The sequence below is a fragment of the Camelus ferus genome, chromosome 20 (assembly GCF_009834535.1).
Source record: "Camelus ferus isolate YT-003-E chromosome 20, BCGSAC_Cfer_1.0, whole genome shotgun sequence".
Classification (NCBI taxonomy): Eukaryota; Metazoa; Chordata; class Mammalia; order Artiodactyla; family Camelidae; genus Camelus; species Camelus ferus.
The window spans coordinates 24088012-24104396 of NC_045715.1; the positions used below are offsets into that span (position 1 = coordinate 24088012).

The following is a 16385-nucleotide window of genomic DNA, read 5'->3' on the forward strand; positions in this document are numbered from 1 at the left end:
ACCCTATTACCGAGGTTTGGCAGGTCATTTGAGCCAGCACTGCCCCAGGCATGAAGGTGACTTCCACCAAACTATCAGTTGCAAACAAACAAGACAGAGACGTACGGTAATAATAGTAGCTCCTGTTTATAAAGCCCCTACTACGTACCTGCCATTCGATCAGTCACTGGATGCCAGGCAGTGCTCTAGGAACTTGGGATTCAGCAACGAACAAAATAGACAAAATGCCTACCTTTGTAGAGCTGACATTTGTTAAGTGTATATATAAGATACACAATGGCTTGAAGGAAAGTGAGGCCGGGAAAGTCTGGTGGGCCCGGGCTTGTGATGGGTCAGGGAGGACTCTCAGAGGAGGTGATGTGTGGCAGTCCTGAAGGGCAGGAAGGAGCACCATGCACAAGGCCTGCAACCTTGCTTCCACAGTCTCATTGCCAGGTGGGTGTTGCTGTCCTATTGTACTGATGAGGAAGCTCAGAGACATGCACTCACCTGTGCAAGGTCACACAGCTCTAAGTGTTGGCGTGAGAGTCAAACCCAGTTCTGCCCCGCAGTCCTCGGCTACTCTCCTCTGGCTCACCAAAGTACTAGTCCATCCAAGAACGTGGATGTCACATAGCCTGGGGGTGTATGGCTGCAGGCAGCCAAGATCTTGGGGTCGGGAGGGTATGTACAGGGTTCCTGAGGGGAGCAGGTCTGCAGTTCACTCAGGAACACCTCCTTGAAGAGGTGAGTTTGGAGCTGAACTTTAAAGACCAGGAAGAAAGGGCAGTTCCAAAGCGTGGCGCGTCTGGCTTATCCAGAACCTCAGTGGGAGCAGTGAGGGCCGTAGACAGGGAGGGGCCTGTTTGTAATGAAGTTTGGTGCAACCTCTTGGCGAGAAAAAAGTTCCCCAAATTCTGGTTGTGCACCCTGGTTCTTAACCAAGAGCCTTTTACCACCACACACAGGTCCAGACTTGCACACACAGCATATACCCATGGGCCTTGCCTCAGGGAACAGGGAGAGAAAGTGGAAGCCACACCTCCAGGCCAGATGGTGCCCACCTGACAAAGACCACACAACCCAGACACCTCCCAGGAGGCTGGTTCCAAGCATATTCCCCCACTGATGTTCCTGTACTTCCACCATTTGTGTCTTCAAACCACATCCCCGCACTGTCCCTTGTACCCACAAGAGACACAAAAATCTTTGGTCACACTAAATATTTGCTGAGCACCCAGCGTGAGCCAGAATAGTGCCGGGGGCTCAGCAGTGACCAAGGTACTATCCTTGCCCTCACGGAGCTGGTTTCTTCATTGGTGGAGATGGGCATCTCACAGAGGGCAACGCAGACTAGTTAAAAGCGTGCTGATTGCTACAAAGGACAGTGCAGAGATCAAAGGGGGGCAGAGGCCTCAACATCGCTGGAATATTCCACCAGACGGATCCCTGGCCACATCTTCACAGGGTTGGGTCAAGGACAGAGGGCCTGTCCTGCAGGCCGGTTGAAGGAGGTGGGTCTTGAGGAGGAGTAGCGAGGGTGTGAAGGATGGGGTGGTGTAGGATGTGAGGAAGAGGGGTCTACATTCTGAGTCCCAAGAAGGCTGGCTGGGAGGTACTGCTCTAGCAGAGCTGTCCCTACCCCTATCCTCCACCAGGGGGTGCTAACTCTGAGGGCAGGCAGGGAGGACCAGGTCAAGGCAAAGGGCGGGGAGGCTGAGGGAACAGCTGAAGGGTGAAGGGCGCCTGATAACTCTGCTCTTGGGATGGATGTTCTGTTCAGGCCCTGAGTCCCCTGGAAGGGGAAGGTGTTCTGGGGAAAAATGGACCCAGTAAGCCGCCCCAGGTGTTCTGAGCTGGAGGACTTAGCAGAGACTGTTGGAGTTGGGGGGAGGGGGTGGCATGGGAGGAATGAGACTGGAAGGCAGGTCAGATGTGGGAACAGAGTGGACAAGTTTGGAAGGCAGACACCTGCTCATCCCCCAGAGTTCCCTTGCCCTGAATTCAGATGCTCCAATGTCGCCTCCTCAGACAGACCTTCCCTGCCTCCCTGCTACGCCACCCCCACCTAAAACCATACTCACAGTCCTTCTTTATATCCTTACTCAGCAGTATTTTCTCCATAGCACTTAACACTACCTGACATTACCTTTGGTTGAATCATATAAAATTGTCAAATGTCAGCAATTTCAGAGGGTTCAACCCAATACTATGTTTGTTCACTGGTCTTTCATCTGCCTCCTCCACTAGAATGTCAGCTCCACACAGCAGCGATTTTTATCTGTTGCATTTCTGCTACATCTTCAGCACCTAGATCAGTCCCTGGCACACAGTAAATGTTGAATAAATGGGTGGATGAATGCTTGGGCTGGGAATTTGGCAAAAACTTGATAAAGGAGTTTGATGTGAGTTGGAGTCAACTAAGGGGCTCCTGCTGTGGCAGGGACTGAACAGCAAAAAGGCTGGGGCTGAGGGCAGAGCAGCCAGGATACCCGGGCCTGGGGGGCAAAGCTGGACAGCACTGAGGAAGGAGCTTGGGTGAGCACCTACTGTGTGCCAGGCCCTGAATCTCAGACACTTCTCCTGTCATCTCTTTTAGTCCTCATGACAGCCCCATGAGGTGGGTAATGTTACTTACTCTCATTTTACAGATGGGGAAACTGAGGCTTAGAGAGGCTAACTAACTTGTCTGAGGCTAACAAGCCACAGAGCAGCCCCCACATGCCCTCACTCTGCATCTCTCCATCTCCTTACAATTTTGATTGTTTTGTGGAGTCTTGAAAACCCCTAAGGAGCATGAGAACCTCTCAAGAGTTGGGGCCAGAGCTCTTGGGCTCCCTTGCTGTTTCATCCCTAGGAGACCCCAGGCAGGTCATAATTTCTCCTTTTGTAGAGGTCTCACAGCCAGTGAAGATGCGAGTTTGAGTTGCTGGCCCGGCTGTTTGGCACAGAGAGGGCTGTGGTGTTTGAGGAACTGCCAGATTTCTGAGGCCAGATGGCACCTCAGTGGCCAGGATTATGGGCAGCCAGCCTCATCATCATGTAGGGCTTTTGCCTCAGTTTCTAAGAAGCTAGTTAGCCATCCTCAGAACCATGTCCCTGCCCTCTAGAGGCTCACAGCCTCACTCGGAAGACAACCTTATAAGAACAGCCACTTCTCAGGCACTTGCTGGGCCCCAGACAGCCTGGCTGGTGGTTAAACAGTCAGACTCTAGAGCAGGACACCAGGTTTGAAGACTGTGTCCACCACCTTCTTGGTCATGTATGACTTTGGGCAAATTAGTCATTGCCTCTGGGCCTCAGCGTCTCCATCTGTGCTAGGATAACAGTGGTATCCTGACACCCAGGAACTGCCCAGTCCCATCAGCTGGACCTTGTTGTTGCTCGGAGCTGGCCCGGCCCAGCTCATGTTACGTGCTCCTGCTAAATGCAGACAAACCATCTGTGACCACAACAGATCAAGACAAAAACAAGACACTCTGTAATCACATCTGAGCACAGAGAAAATATGAGTATTGTCCAGACCACAAACATGACCAAACACCCCCATGCAGCTACTCTGAGTGAAGGCTGCTACTTTACCAATTATGGTTCTCTCCTCATTCTAGTTGGCCCTCCTTCCAGGTAAGATATATTAAGATACCTAATCAGAGAATCACCTCTACTTCCTGATGGCACCTAATCCAGAACAAAGTCCAGCTTCCTTATATCCTCCACGAAGTCACCTAACATAAGCCCAAATCTAATAATATGTGCGTTCCAACACCCTCTTACCGAGACGTGCCCTGATTCCTGTGTGCATGTTCTTCTCCGTGCAACGAATGACAAACCCAGTTCGTTTCCCCACAGGTGTGTTTCTGAGGATCTTTGGCTGGAGGCATTGACAGTCCCTACCTCTGTGTTGTTGTTATACTGCACTTGGAACGATACATTCCCAAGACTCTTCAAATATACTCGTCATGCTTTAATGTCATTTCCATTTTACAAGGAGGACACTGAAACTCAGAGAGGGCAAGGAACTTTGCCCTGGGTCATACACTGGTACTGCAGAGGCAGGATGGAAATTCAGGTCTCCTTCCAAAGTTGGTTTAACCCCCTGACTCGATGTTAATAGGGCAGAAACCAACACCACAATATTACGCCAGTGTCTGGCAGGAGAAGAGCTCAGGGGCCCTGGAGCTCAGAGAAGAGAACCCTGGGGCTGTGGGAGGGGAGCACCTAGGATGTCCTCAGTGACCCCTTCCTCTTTCTCTCCCATTAATGACTCCCTAGAAAGGATCGTCCATGGCACATCTCTCCAAAGCTGCCTGGCTGCTGAGTAAATACCAGTCCAGCTGAGGCCTGAGGAGGGGGTCAATGTCAGCAGAGTCTGAGGCCTGAGTCACTTCCTGACCGTTGCTTAAGAGGCATCCAGAGCCACAGCCTGAGTGGCCAGCTCATGCCCTCGCAGGATTGCACCCACTTGGGCAATGAGCATTTCCCTGGTATTTCTCACCTTTCTGGGCTCACCTCTGCCACACTCAGGTTTTTGAGACACAACACAAAGGCTCAAGTCCCGACCCTACCCTGGAGAACTGGATCTTCAACCCTGAAGGAAATCTGACTCTCCTGGACACCACTCTCTTGCCTGTGCCCAGCCCTAGACTCTGGCTTCCAGGATCCCACCCCAACTTCAGAATCCAAGTGCCTTCCACTGGCACCTTCAACCCTAAAGGTCGAAAACTCCTGCAACCCTCCCAGGCTTGTAGTCCTTTCCCTTTTCCTCCCACAGGGTCTCAGGGCTGGAGTAGGGGGTGGGACGGGGAGAGGGTGGAGAATATGTCAGATCCCCAGGGCAGGATGTACTGAGGGAGACATGGTTTGATCAGTAGTCATGTCCTCACGATGGGTGAGGCAGATGAAACGGAGGCTACTTCCTTTGAGGAGCAATGTCTCTCAACCCTGAGACGCTGCATAGCCTCAGAGCAGAGGGAGCGGACTCTAGAACCAGGCTGTACTAGCTTCTTCAACCCAGCTCTGCCCCTAACCAGCAGTGTGACCTTCAGCAAGTTACTTAACGTCTCTGTACCTCAGGTTCCTCATCTCTAAAATGAGGATAATACTACTACTGACTCAGAGGCCTCTTACTACCTCTTACTAGGATTAGGGGAGTAGTACATGTAAAACACTGGGAATAATGACCGGCACATGGCAAACACAAGTGCTCATTGAATAAGAATTTTTCACTTCTAATGGGCAGACTCTTCTATTCATTCTCCATGCAGTTTTTGATATCCTACTGCCTGCCAGATATGAATATGACAGATTCCCTGCCTACAATGCCTGTTGGGCATTTCTGTGGGGTCCCTGGACCCCCATCCCCCAGTGATCTTCTAGTCTGTGCCTGATGCTGCAGCACAGCATGGGAGGGGCTGTGGCACAGGATTCGGGTTCCAGACACTCCCTAGTGAGGGCCCCCAGCTTTCTGTAGGCCACAGGCAAGTTCCTTTCCTTATTGAAGACACCCTCTCCTGCTGACAAAGTGAAGCAAGTAGTCCCCACTCCTTTCATAAACCCATTCCCAGGCCAGCTAGGGGTCAGAAAACCAGGCCAGGCATCTGGACCTCCTGCGGCCCTTCTCTGCCCCCAACCCTGTTCCTGGGGGGGAATCTGTGACTCAATTTTAGCACAGAATCTTCTTCAGATTGCACAAGTCACCAGAAACAGGTGGCAGAAGGCTTTGGCTTGTCATTGCCCTCATGAGGCATTAGGAAGCCAGCAGCAAGCACTATGTTCAAAATTGGAAATCTGAACCTAGACTGGATAGTTGCTATTACATAATTACTGTTATTAATTTTAGGTTTAATGATATTGTGGTTATGTTTTTAAAATAATGCTTATCTTTTAGAGATACAAAAATATTTATGGATGAAATGATTTGATACCTGGCTTTGCTTTAAAATAATGGGAGAAGAAGGATGTAGATGAAACAAAATTGACCAAGAGTTGATACTGTTGTTGAAGCTGTGGGATTGGAACCATGCAGGGTCATTAGAACCTCCCTATAAAAGTGTGATCCTCTGGACCTGGGAGATGGCTATAAATGCAGAATCTTGGCTCCACCCCAGACCTACTGAATCAGAATCTGCATTTAATAAAATAAAATCCCCAGGGGATTCGTATGCACATCCAAATTGAGAAGCGCTGGGCTGTTTTGTCTCCTTTTGTACATGTTTGAAGTTTTCCATAATCCAAAGGTTGTGGGGTTTTGTTTTGTTTTCCCAGAATTGTCTTCAAAATCTCCAGGAGCTCTTCCTACTGAGTCCCTCTCAGGAGGGAGCTAGGAGGCCCTGTCTTCTAGTCCTCCGCCTTCAGCGGGAGCCCCTCGGGTCTATCAGCCCCCAGCCCCACTCTAGCACTGGGAGGGAAGCACCCCTTCCTGCAGGGCAGCGCACCTGCCGCTGCTGGCTGGTCTGTGGCCGGGCCCCACACTCCAGGGCTGGCGGAAATCTGGGGCTCCCCAGCGCGGGCCTTTGGGCAGGCCTGGGCGTGGCCACGCGGCGCACCTGGGCGAGCCGGCAGGTGGGACGCGCTGCCGGCCGGGGGCCCCGCCCTCGCGCGGGGGAGGAGCGCGGCGCGGGGCGGGCTCTGCGGGGACCGCGGGCGGGGGTCGGGTGCTGGGAGCGCGGCGGGCCTCGAACGCGGCCACTGTGCTGGGGCCGCCAAGGTTGGGTGCCCGGGATGAGCCTCACCCGGAAAAGGGGTTTCTACAAGCAGGACGTCAACAAGACCGCCTGGGAGCTGCCCAAGACCTACGTGTCCCTGACCCACGTAGGCAGTGGGGCCTACGGCGCCGTGTGGTGAGACCCCCGGGCCTGCGCGCCCGCTGGGGATGGCGGGGGGACGCCCGGGGCGTCGGGTCGGACCACTGGCGGGACGCCGGTGGAGCCTCCCGGAGATCTGGGGCCCGATTAATGCCCCCTTCCCAGACCCGCCTCCGGTGTCCCCTCTCCTACTGGGCGCTCGGGGCCGTGCGCCTCCCACGTTGATCGAGGACCCTAAGGCCCAGAGCCCTGCGGGCTTGGAAGAACTTCGCGAGGCTTTTCCGGGATGAGCCCTGGAGCTGGGAGGAGGCGGCAAGCTGGGCATCGAAGTAGAGTAGGAGCGAGAAGCCTCAGACTGTGCAGGCTGGCCCAGGGCCGCTCCAGGCGCGATCTCACTTTTCTCACCGGCTTGGTAGGATCTCTGTGGGTTGAATTAGGACTGGATCTGGTTCTCCAGGACTTGAATCTTACAAGGGACCCCAGAGTTCATGCGGGTGAATCCCTTTTGTTACAAATGGGTACACTGAGGCCCAAACAGGGAGAAGTGATTCACCAAGTTGCATAGAGTGAGACTCCCTCTGGACTCTGGATCCTGTTGGCATTAACCTGTGTCTGATCCTGGTGCACTGCACGTCTCTCAGGTTCTGCCACCTCCTCCCCCCACTGTGCTTTCAGCTTCTCCCTCACTTTTCAGGTGGTGGGCATCAGTTCTTCCTAGCCTAGCCGACTGGCCAAGAGGGATTGGGGTAAGGGTGGCCGTGACTCCCCAGATGGCCTGGGAGATACCACCCAGGATCTGGAGTCTGGGCTGCCAGGGAGGAAGCCGCTGCCTGCTGACCTGCCTATGCCCCTACAGCTCTGCCATCGACAAGCGGTCAGGGGAGAAGGTGGCCATCAAGAAGCTGAGCCGGCCCTTCCAGTCTGAGATCTTTGCCAAGCGTGCCTATCGAGAGCTGCTGCTGCTGAAACACATGCAGCATGAGAATGTAGGCTGGGCCTGGGAGCTGCTCTGGGGAGGCAGGGAGCCGAGGGTGGCCCCAGAAAGGGTCCTGACCAGGCCCCTCCGTATGTGTGGGAAATGGCCTGAAAGGGTACAGGGAGCTCCTGACAGGGCCAGCAGAAGGGGAGTCTCCTCCCTGTTCCTCTGGCCCTTGTTCCTCACCTAATTATTACAATCAGGTGCCAGGACCTGAAAGGGTGCAAAGGGAATTTTTGGCAAGAGAGCAGAACAAGCTTTGTGAGGTGCAAACTTACCGTCTCACTGTTATGAGGAAATGGATACAGAAGAACTTTGTAGTTGTTCTAGATCTAAGAGCTGGAATCCTAGTTAATATTGTTTTCACATGTGGCCCTGTTAATGTTAACAACAATAATAATACAGTGATACTTATTGAGCACTTACTTTGTGCCAGGCACAATTCTAAGAACTTTGCATAAACGAACTTGTTTAATCCTCACAATATCACATAAGATAAGTACTATTACTTCAATAGGGAAACTGAGGCACAAAAAGACTCACAGGTTATATGGTTAGTCAGTGGCAGAGATGGCAGCAAGCCTCAGTGCCTAACCTCTAGACTGTCCCATCTGATTGAAACAGCCAGGAAAACTAGAGACCCAGTGCTGGGCCTGGCACCCAGGCTTTGTTCCAGGATACCTAGATTGGAAGGCAAACATTCAAAATAATGATTTCAAAATATTGTGTACATTTTAAGTCCCATTGCTCTTCAGCAAACCCCTCTCCATGTCCTCCAGCCAGGGGCAATTTTGCCCCCAGCTCCAAACCAGCCCTTTGTCAGGCATGGTTGGATATGGTGGGATACCCAAGGTCCAGAGCAGGCAGCCTGCTGACTGGAAAGCCCCTCCTTGTTTCCCTTCTTCACTTGTGGTTCTCAGCCTGAGTTGAGAGTGGGTTTGTGCTGCTTGTCCTGACCACCAGACTTGGGTGTAGTAAGCACAGGAATGTCCACCTCCCTCTCTCCCCAGCCTGACTCTCCATCACTGTGCCCTGCAAACTCCCTCCCAATTTGGGGAATTCCTCTTCCACCTCTGCCCCTTTTATTGCTTCCAAGGCTGGGAACCTGCTTCCTGCTGGAGATGGTGTTTTGGAAAGGACAGGTGCAGGGCTGTGGCCCCAGAGGAGGGGAGCAGAGGGCAGCAGCAGCTGCCTAGCCCTCACTGGCAACCTCTCCCCAGGTCATCGGGCTTCTGGATGTCTTTACCCCAGCCTCCTCCTTGCGCAACTTCCATGACTTGTGAGTCGGGCTGCCGTGGGTTCCAGGACATTTGCAGGCCTTACTTGCCACTGGGGAGCAAGTAAGGAGAGGGTCCAGATTCTCTTTTCTGGGTAAAGGTGCTTCCTGCCCCAGGAGTCCCTGTGCCTTTGGGCTGTGGAGAGATTCTTTAAGCCAAGGGTGGAGAGAAATGGAGGGAGGAAGAAGTGGGAGGGGCTTGTGGGGTGCTTGCCTGATACGGAGCTGTCTGTCATCTGCTTTGCTTTACCCAGCTTTATTGCCCAGATATTATTGCCAGTCCCCACAGGGTTTGCGTCAACTTACCACACCATTCCCTGGGGGCGCAGGTGTGGGTCTGGACCTTGGGCTTTCCCTAGCATAAAGTGAGGATCAGGAAGCCTTGGCTGCCTCTGGCTGATGTGATATTTGACAGAGCCACAAAGAAAGGAAAATTTTAGTTCCATGGCTTTGCTAGTGCAGTACGTGGTCTAAAATTTAGGAACCTTTGGGAAGGTGGCTTTTTTTTTTTCCAATCCTATTTCAAATGCAGCTGCAGGTCTCTTTGTTAGGATGCACCCCCCACCCACCCCACACACACAATATAATGCAATGATTTTAAATGGAGATTTTTCCTATGATGCCAGCTGCTGTGCTTAGCATTGGAAATTTAAAGTGGACCAGCCCTTTAGAGGCTGGCAGTGGTGAATAACGACACTGGTGGTCAGTGCTTTGGGTCTGGGTGGAGAGCTGTGAATTGCAAGCTGCCTCAGTGGGCTTCAGAGAGGAGGCAACTCAGAACTCAGTCCTGATGGATGAGTAGACATTTGCCTGAGGTAGAAGGGGCTAACGGCATTCTGTGGAAGGAACTGCATGGACAAAGACCATGATGCATGAAAGAGACTGGACCATTTGGGCAATCCTGAGAAGTTCAGTGTGGCTAGTGGAGGCCAGCAGCTGGTTTGGTCAGGCTGAGTCCGGACTTGGTCCTACAGGCAGCCTTAAGTCCACAGAGGTTTTGAGCAGGGAGCTGATGTAGTCAGATTAGATTTTGGGGATGCACTCTGGCAGCAGTGAGAAAGGGGTGGGGAGCAACTCTGGGAGGTGGGGAACATGGAGAGTAGTGTTTGAGACCCAAACCTTGATCTAAATAAAGCAGAGGTGATGGGACACCAAGAGCAGACTTGAGACCCATTGAGAGGCAGGACTGTCAGAATGTTGTATCCCTTGGGATGCAGTGGCTGGGAGGGGTGACTTAGAACAGGGGATGCCAGGTTCCTGCTTGGAATACTAGGTGGAGGGCAAACAGATCCTGAGAGAAAGATAATGAACTCCATTTTGGACACTTCATTTTTGAAGAGCTTATGAACATTCAAGTGTTTAATCAGCAATTGCAAATAAATCTGGAGCTAAGGAAGGTCTGGGCTAGGGATGTGGGTCTGGGCTGGAATAATCACCCACGGATGATAGCCGAAGCCCAGGAACAGGTTAGTATAGAACATGATGCTATACTGTTGTAAGACAACAATATTTAAGAGAAAATACAAGAGGACGAACAGGTGGAGAGGTGAGAGGGCCTGATCAGTGGTAGAAGTGGCAGAGCAGAGAATCTTGAGGGACTGTCAGACTTTGCAAAAGGTTCAGTAGAAAGAGAGCCATGTGTGTGCATGTGTGTGACCTTAGTTGAGCAGCGCTGGCGGTGGGGCAGGAGCAGACACCAATTGTCAGGACTGGGACTGGAAGTTAAGGCAGTGGGGTCACAGGTGAGGAGCATTCTTTCTAGGAGTTTGATCAGGGAGGGAAAGGGAGAAGGAGTGATTACTTGAAGAAACAAAGTCAAAGGAAGGTAGTTATAGCGCCATGAGACTTCAGCAAGTTTGTCAACTGAGGAAAGAATCAGGGTCCATGTAAAGGTGAAACTCAGAGGTGGAGAGGGGACTGAACAGGGTCCATCGGGGACAGGGTGAGGTCAGGTGGAAGAAGACTTCAAAAGTGACAGGCTCATAGAGATGGTCTCCATATCCTTTTTTTTTTTTTAAATTCCTTTAAAAATCATTATCTTTTTTGTTCTGGACTTTGCTGTTACTGCTTTGAGTAACAGTTACATTTTGCTGACCTTGATCTGTTTTGCAATCCTATTAAGAGGGTGCAGTGGTTCAGCTATCTCCTTCCTTCTTGCACCCTCCTGGAAACTGTTTTATTGTTTCCTTCTTGGAAGGAAGACCTTTTTCGTGGCGGGGCGGGGGGGTCGAGGGGTGGAGGAAGACATTTTTAGATGGTCGAGGAGCCATCTCAGTGGGGCATGACCCTCTGGGAGAGAAAATATTTGTATAGAAGCAGAAATACTGGCAGATGTTTCTAACTCACAGCATGGCTTTCCGTGGGGCTTGGAGGAGGGCAAGGAGAGGGCACCTTTGAAGAGATGAACACTGCTCCATTTGGTCTTCCTGAGCATGCTCCAGCTGAAATACTCTAAGCTCTGCCAACTGGGAGGCTTCTGGGGCCAGGCTGAGAGCCAGGAGCCAGGAGGCCCGCTGCATGGGAGTCTGGCTGCTGGTGGTGGGGCTGGTTCTTCTCATATATAGAGGTCATCTCTAAGGCCCTCACCCCTCCTCTGAGCTCCGACCTGGGGCTGGGTAGGGCTGGGACTGTTCAAGAAGCCCTTGTGTCTTGCAGCTACCTGGTGATGCCCTTCATGCAGACGGACCTGCAGAAGATCATGGGGATGGAGTTTAGTGAGGACAAGATTCAGTACCTGGTGTATCAGATGCTCAAGGGTCTTAAGGTGGGTGGGACCCTGGAAGATGGCAGAGAATGGGGGCTTGGTGTTGAGATCTGGGGTCTGGGGAGGCCAGGCCTTGAAGGCTGGAGAGCACACTGTGACAGGGCAGAGAAGCTCTCTGGGTCAGCCTGCAACACCTGGTGCTCACCTGGACTCACCCTTCTCTCTCTCTCCCCAACACAGTACATCCACTCAGCTGGGGTCATCCACAGGGTGAGTGCTTTCTCTGCTACATCCTCAGAGGCCCCACCCACCCCTAGAAGGGTTCTCCACATCACAGGGGCAGGGAGAAATGGAGGGAATGTGGATTTTCCAGGCTCCACCTTGGCTTAGGAAGGTCTACTCAGAAGAATTGCAGTGTTCTGGGGAACTTTCTGGGAAAATGTTGCAAACAAAGCCCTGAGCTGGGTATTTCAGGCTCCAAGAGTCAGCAACATGGATGGGCCCTGAAGGACACCTAGTCCAACCGTCATTCTGCACAGGAGACTGACACCTAGAAAGAGGGAAAGGGGCCAGCTGAGGTCCCACACTGGGTGGCAGCCGATTGGGACAGCTCCCATCTCTGCCTCTGCCCAGTGCTCGCTCTCTCCTCTCATTTAGGACCTGAAGCCAGGCAACCTCGCTGTGAATGAGGACTGTGAGCTGAAGGTGAGCGGGCCCAGGCAGGTTAGCCTGGGCATGGGGTGGGCCCCTCTCTGTGGGAGCCCCAGAAGCTTCTCCGGGAGCCTCCTCTCCTCAGCAAGCTCCTTCTCCCTATGTCCCCCGAGTCGTAGATCTTGGATTTTGGGCTGGCGCGGCATGCAGACGCGGAGATGACTGGCTACGTGGTGACCCGCTGGTACCGGGCCCCTGAGGTGATCCTCAGCTGGATGCGCTACAACCAGACTGGTCAGTGGTCAGCTGCCCGGGGGAGGGGGGTCTTCTTTGACAGCTTCCGCAAGGCCGTCTTGGTGATTCTGGGTTGACTGACTGCTGGGTCCTGGTCAGCTGGTCCAGATGACACTTCTTCCCCCTCCCTCTGCAGTGGACATCTGGTCTGTGGGCTGTATCATGGCAGAGATGCTGACAGGGAAAACTCTGTTCAAGGGGAAAGATTGTATCCTTTGCTACAAAAGCCATACTCCATCCAGGGATTCATTCCTTCAACAGACACTTTATTATTTAAATCTCTTTTTCCCTTAATGTGAAAGTGATACTTGCTCTCTGTGGAACAATTTTAAAATGCAGAGAAGCAAAATCATGAAAACAAGTCACCTGTCATTCCACCACTATGTAGAAAATACTTGAAGTTTTAGCACCACATATAGGCATTGAGCACCTGTGTGTGCTGCACAGGGATTGAGAAGATGTGGGGTCTGCCCTGCCAAACTCAGAATGTGAGGGGCAAGATGCGAAGAAATGGATGGAAGTGACTGAGTGAGATGAGGCTGGGAAGGCAGCACGTCCAGGAGCATTTGTGGGGAGGGACCCTTAACCCAGCTTGGCAGGTGGGAAGCCTTCCAGAGATCTGAGTCCTGAAGGATGAACCTCCCCTCCTGAAAGAAGGGGGAGGTGAGTGTCTGCAGCCTGGATGGTCCACGGTGCTGGGTGGGCCTGATTGAGGGGCAGCAGGAAGGGCACCTTCAGACCTGCCCCCAAGGAGTAAGGCTGAGCCTTAACCTGATGTCAAGACCTGGACCAGCTGACCCAGATCCTAAAAGTGACCGGGGTGCCGGGTGCTGAGTTTGTGCAGAAGCTGAATGACAAAGCAGTGAGTGGCAGCTGGGCCCAGGCTGATCAGGGTCAGGTGGGCTGTAGACCTTTGGGGCGGTGGGTCCACCTGCACCTCCCCTCTGCCCTGGCAAGGGCTCTTGCCTTCATCTCACTTTGGATTCTGACCTGAGCCATCTGCCCCGCTCTGGGGGAATCCCTGCTTTATACCCCATGGCCTGAGGGGCTGACAACTGGGGATTATTCAATGCTTTTCCGTCTTCCAGGCCAAATCCTATATCCAGTCCCTGCCACAGAGCCCCAAGAAGGATTTCTCTCAGCTCTTCCCACGTGCCAGCCCCCAGGGTGAGTCTTGGGGCCTGCAGTCTGTCCCAGCGGGTAGGCTCTCCCATTTCCAATGTGAGGCTTACACGCTGTTACTGCAGCTGTAGATCTGCTGGAGAAAATGCTGGAGCTGGATGTGGACAAGCGCCTGACGGCCTCGCAGGCCCTCACCCACCCCTTCTTTGAACCCTTCCGGGACCCTGAGGAGGAGACAGAGGCTCAGCAGCCACTTGATGATTCCTTAGAACATGAGAAACTCACAGTTGATGAATGGAAGCGTAAGAGCTGGGGGTCTCAGGCTCCTTCCTCTCTCTGTCTGCAGCCTCCCTCTCCTCTGCCTCCTTCCTTTTCCTGCCTGGCCTCAGCCGGCCCCACTGCTCTCCTGGAAACTATCGCCTCCTTCTCTGAGCCGATACTGTCTCTTGTGTGTACTTTTTTCTTCCTGAGCTGAGCTGAATTCCTGTTCCACACTATGTTTGAGGTGGGAGGTCTCTCTCTTGCCCTCACCAGTTCCTACCCACCTTGAGCCACCCTGCCTTTCTTAGAGCACATCTACAAGGAGGTTGTGAACTTCAGCCCCATCGCCCGGAAGGACTCTCGGCGCCGGAGTGGCATGAAGCTACAGTGACCCTCGCTGAGCCCGGCAATGACCACATGGCACTACCTGCCAGGCACTGCCTCTGGGACCAGTATTTATTTGTTGCTACTAAAGTTTCAACCCGTTTTGGATTGTAGCCTTCCAAGCAGAGGACAGAAGGCCCTTGTCCTTGTGCAGGAAACAGGCAGAATTCAGAGTTGTTGATTGGGAGAAAATAGCTCTAATCATAACCAGCCACATTAAAGCACCCATCTGGAGAAAAGCACGTGTGTGGGGTCCTTTCCTTCATGCTGGTAGTGGGGCTGAGGAGTGGGCTAAAGCGGGATAGGGGTCTCTGGCAATGATGGTGTATTCATTTGCTAGGGCTGCTGTAACAAATCACCACAAACTGGGTGGCTTAAAATAACAGAAATTTATTCCTTCCGTTCTGGATGCTGGAAGTCTGAAATAAAAGTGTTGGCAGGGCCATGTTCCCTCTTAAGATTCTAGGGAAGAATCCCTCCTGGTCTCTCTTTTTTTAATTGAAGTATAGTTGATTTACAATGTAGTGCTAGTTTCTGGTGTACAGCACAGTGATTCAGTTTTATAGGTTTCTACTACAGGTTATTATAAGCTATTGAATATAGTTCACTGCGCTATACGGTAGGACCTAGTTGTTCATCTGTTTTGTATATAGTAGTTTGTGCTAATCCCAAACTCCTAATTTATCTCTCCCCTACCCTTTCCCCTTTGGTGACCATAAGTTTGTTTTTTATGTCCGTGAATCTGTTTCTATTTTCTAAATGAGTTCATTTGTGTCATGTTTTTAGATTCCACATATAAGTGATATATGGTATTTGTCTTTCTCTGTCTGACTTCACTTAGTATAATAATCTCTAGGTTTATCCATGTTCCTGCAAATGGCATTATTTAATTCTTTTTTATGGCTGAGTAGTATTCCATTGTATAAATATACCACAACTTCTTTATCCAGCCATCTGTAGATGGACATTTAAGTTGCTTCCATGTCTTAGCTATTGTACATAGTGCTGCTATGAATACTGGGGTGCATGTATCTTTTCAAATTAAGAGTTTCCTCCAGATACATACCCAGGAGTGGAATTGCTGGACCATATGGAAAGTCTATTTTTAGTTTTTAAAGGAATCTTCATACTGTTTTCCATAGTGGCTGTACCAAATTTCATTCCCACCAACAGTGTAGGAGGGTTCCCTTTTCTTCACACCCTCTCCTGTATTTATCATTTGTGGATTTTTAAATGATGGCCATTCTGACAGGTTTGAGGTGATACCTCATTGTATTTTTGATTTGCATTTCTCTGATAATTAATGATATTGAGCATCTTTTCATGTGCCTTTTGGCCATCTGTATGTCTTCACTGGCGAAATGTCTGTTTAGGTCTTCTGCCACCTGACTTCTTTTTAGCTTCTGGTGGCTCCTGCAATCTTTGGTGTTTTTTGGTTTATGGTTGCTTCACCCCAACCTCTGCCTCTGTCTTCACATGGCCAGCCTTTTCTGTGTGTATCTCTGTCTTATAAGAACATTAGTCACTGAATTTAGGTCCACCCTAATCCAGTATAATCTCAGTTCTTACTAATTACATCTGCAAGTACCTTATTTTCAGGTAAAGTCACATTCTGGGGTTCTGGGTGGACGTATATGTTAAGGGCACACTATTCAACCCACTACAGATGGCCATGAGGGAGGGGCCTTTTCCCAGGGCCTCTTTGTTGTGGAGCCAAATGGGTTTGACTGCTAAATTAAGGGAGTTGCAGAGAGAGCTGCAGCTGGTGAGACACTGCATGCAGGTTATTTTGGGTGAGTGATCAGCAATCAAGATATGAAACAACAGCAGGCTTGTTAACTGGGAGCTGCAGAAGGCAGAAATAGGCTTTTTCCAGGAAAACGGTTCTGCTCCTTTCCCTTTTGGGAATTGTACATCTCTCCTGAGGTTTAACCT

General features: G+C 51.4%; 1 protein-coding gene across 6 annotated transcripts; it reads left to right on the plus strand.

The window, feature by feature from the left end:
* The first annotated feature begins 6587 nt into the window (after positions 1-6587).
* Positions 6588-14689, plus strand: MAPK13 (mitogen-activated protein kinase 13). Of its 6 annotated transcripts, none has more exons than XM_032462935.1 (12): positions 6592-6818; positions 7639-7768; positions 8979-9037; positions 11690-11798; positions 11979-12008; positions 12396-12443; positions 12569-12683; positions 12820-12891; positions 13466-13581; positions 13772-13850; positions 13931-14107; positions 14375-14689. In XM_032462935.1, the coding sequence occupies exons 1-12, from the start codon at positions 6700-6702 to the stop codon at positions 14455-14457; spliced, it is 1137 nt and encodes a 378-aa protein (XP_032318826.1). In that variant the 5' UTR covers positions 6592-6699; the 3' UTR covers positions 14458-14689. The 6 variants fall into 6 exon arrangements, with proteins under 6 accessions (XP_032318828.1, XP_032318830.1, XP_032318826.1 ...); XM_032462936.1 differs by having other exon boundaries at positions 6595-6818; positions 13466-13545; XM_032462940.1 differs by lacking the exon at positions 6592-6818 and adding an exon at positions 7206-7423.
* The last annotated feature ends 1696 nt before the right edge of the window (positions 14690-16385 follow it).

Coding starts and splice junctions, on each gene's coding strand:
- MAPK13 (XM_032462935.1), top strand. CDS start 6,700: ATGAGCCTCACCCGGAAAAGGGGTTTCTACAAGCAGGACGTCAACAAG. Junction 11,799..11,978: donor AGATGCTCAAGGGTCTTAAG/GTGGGTGGGACC, acceptor TCCCCAACACAG/TACATCCACTCAGCTGGGGT. Junction 12,684..12,819: donor GATGCGCTACAACCAGACTG/GTCAGTGGTCAG, acceptor CTCCCTCTGCAG/TGGACATCTGGTCTGTGGGC.